A 2,273-nucleotide genomic window follows, 5' to 3' on the forward strand; every position below is an offset into this window, starting at 1 on the left:
GAATATCTTTTTGATGATCAAAGCGTGGAGGGGGGGGGTCTAGACTGTCCTTTAAAACTTAAGTTGGTTTTAACTGAAGCACCTACCATTCTGGAGAAAGGGAAGGGGGAACGCGGTGCGGCACACAAAGCGGGGGGTAAGCGGCGTTGTCCTAAGGAGCGTGCCTCCTCCCTCCCGCCCACCTTTGTCTCAGTAAGGATTTTTTTTCTTAAACTCAAAGGCTTCAGGTGAAAATAAAGCAACGGCAGCAACAGAAAAAAAAAATTTAGTCTTTTTTAGGGTTAAACATCAGAAGACAAGCTTGCGCTGCGGTGGCCAATCAGATACGCCCCTGCCGGCTATAACATAGCACCGGGGACAGCCTGCCTCGCAAGCTCTCCAGGCTTGCTACCATTTAAAATCAGACTCTTTTTGTCTTTTGATTGCTGTCTCCAGCCCCAACTCCGATGTGTTCCGTTATCAGCGACCAGCAGCCTGCCGTTCCAGCCCCCGTCTGGGTGGGGATCCGAGGCCAGTCTCCCGCAGCAGCGGCGGGCAAGGTTATATAGGAAGAGAAAGAGCAGGCGGCGAGGGAGCCAGCGAACCAGCAGCCAGCCGGAGCGCACAGGCACACCGCGCACACAGACCCGCGCGGGGACAGCGGGAAGGCGCCGGGCTCCGGGGACGAGATGCTGCCGGCGAGATGCGTGCTGGCGGTGTTCGTCTCCGCACTGCTGATGTGCCCGGCGCTGGCGTGCGGACCCGGCAGGGGATTTGGGAAGAGGCGGCACCCCAAAAAGCTGACCCCTTTAGCCTACAAGCAGTTTATCCCCAACGTGGCTGAGAAGACCCTAGGGGCCAGCGGAAGATACGAAGGGAAGATCTCGAGAAACTCGGAGCGATTTAAGGAACTCACCCCCAATTACAACCCCGACATCATATTTAAGGATGAGGAAAACACGGGAGCAGACCGTCTGATGACTCAGGTAGAAAGAAACCCAGCGCCGGGGCGTGGAATGTGCTGCTTTCACCGGGGTTGTGTGTAACCAGCGGCTCCAGACGGAGTCTGTTTGCTCTGGAGGTGGACAGCGAGGCGACTTCACCCCGTCCTTCCCCACCCACCTGCCTCGCTCCCATCCCTGCCTCCTCTTGGAGGGGAGTGGAGGTGAAGGGTCCAGCTGCAGAAGTTTAGGGTGGGGGTGGGCGGTGAGGATGGCAGCTGTGCGCCACCGATGGGGCCCTGATTCGCTGCGTCCTGTTGGGATGGCCCTTCCCATCCTGCCTCAGCTCTGGCTTGTAACTTGGGGAGACCTTCACTCTGGGGGCATCTGCCCTTCCCAAGTCGGGGATGGAAAGGGAGGGAGGGGGCAGAAATACACCCTCGGGAACCTCAAGCGGCTTCCAGGTCATCCTACAAATGCAGCCTTGAGCATTAGACATGGGCGCTTACCCGGTCCCCTTCTCCATCGGGCTTCTCAGTCCAGACTACCCCCCACCCTGCTGCCCCTCCAGCCCAAGACCCTCCATGGGGAAAGCCAGGAGGCAGAGCCGACAAAAGGCAAGGGCTCCAGAGGCGCCACCTGGTCCCTGAGTGTATCACAGGGCATCGCTGCCATTTCATCTTGGGCACTTGTGTCCCTCAGAGTGTGAACATATTGATATTTCTTTAAGGATGTGCTTCCATTCTCCCGAACCCGCGGTCCTTGAGGGGAGGGACTTAGAACTTCCTGGCATTGCATCACTCCAGTCAACCTGCTAGCACAGGAATTGGGGACTAGATATTAGCTGGAGGGGGCTAGGACGGAGAAGCAAAGAAAACAGGCAGTGCCCTCCCTCCTGGCCTCTGCCTGGGACTCCTGGCTGCCAACCTCCCCGCCAACCGTAGACTTTCTGAAACTCCTTGCACGTATCACCGAGGCTGGAAATGGATTTCCTGGCAAATATAGGTCAACATCCTTTTTATTGCCCTATTAAAATCTCCAAGTCCTACCTTTCAGGCTAGGAGCGCACCACCGCCGGCGGGCGCAAGCACGGGGGAGGGCGGGCGGCGAGGGCGCGCAGGGGCGCCCCGCCGGGCCTCTCGCTTTCCCGGCCCGATTCGGGCGGCCAGGCCAGACAGAAGGAGGAGAGGGGTCGCCGGATAGAGTGGACGGAGGGAGCGGGAGGGAGCCTCGCTCTTGCATCTGCACGCGACCACCTTAAATCTGGACCGCGAGTGTGGACGCGCGCGCCTCTGCCCGGGAGCGGCGCGAGCCACAATGAACTACGCGCAGGCCGCGGGGGCGGCGGGGGCG

General features: G+C 59.3%; 1 protein-coding gene across 1 annotated transcript in view; it reads left to right on the forward strand.

Moving 5' to 3' along the window:
- Positions 1-377: 377 nt before the first annotated feature.
- SHH (sonic hedgehog signaling molecule) overlaps positions 378-2,273 on the forward strand; it is a 7,441-nt gene continuing 5,545 nt past the window's right edge. The window contains exon 1 of the mRNA XM_029954264.1: positions 378-965. Coding sequence (XP_029810124.1) covers positions 669-965 — 297 coding nt within the window. The 5' untranslated portion in view covers positions 378-668. The remainder of the gene's footprint in view (positions 966-2,273) is intronic.

Source organism: Suricata suricatta, chromosome 2 (genome assembly GCF_006229205.1).
Source record: "Suricata suricatta isolate VVHF042 chromosome 2, meerkat_22Aug2017_6uvM2_HiC, whole genome shotgun sequence".
Lineage (NCBI taxonomy): Eukaryota > Metazoa > Chordata > Mammalia > Carnivora > Herpestidae > Suricata > Suricata suricatta.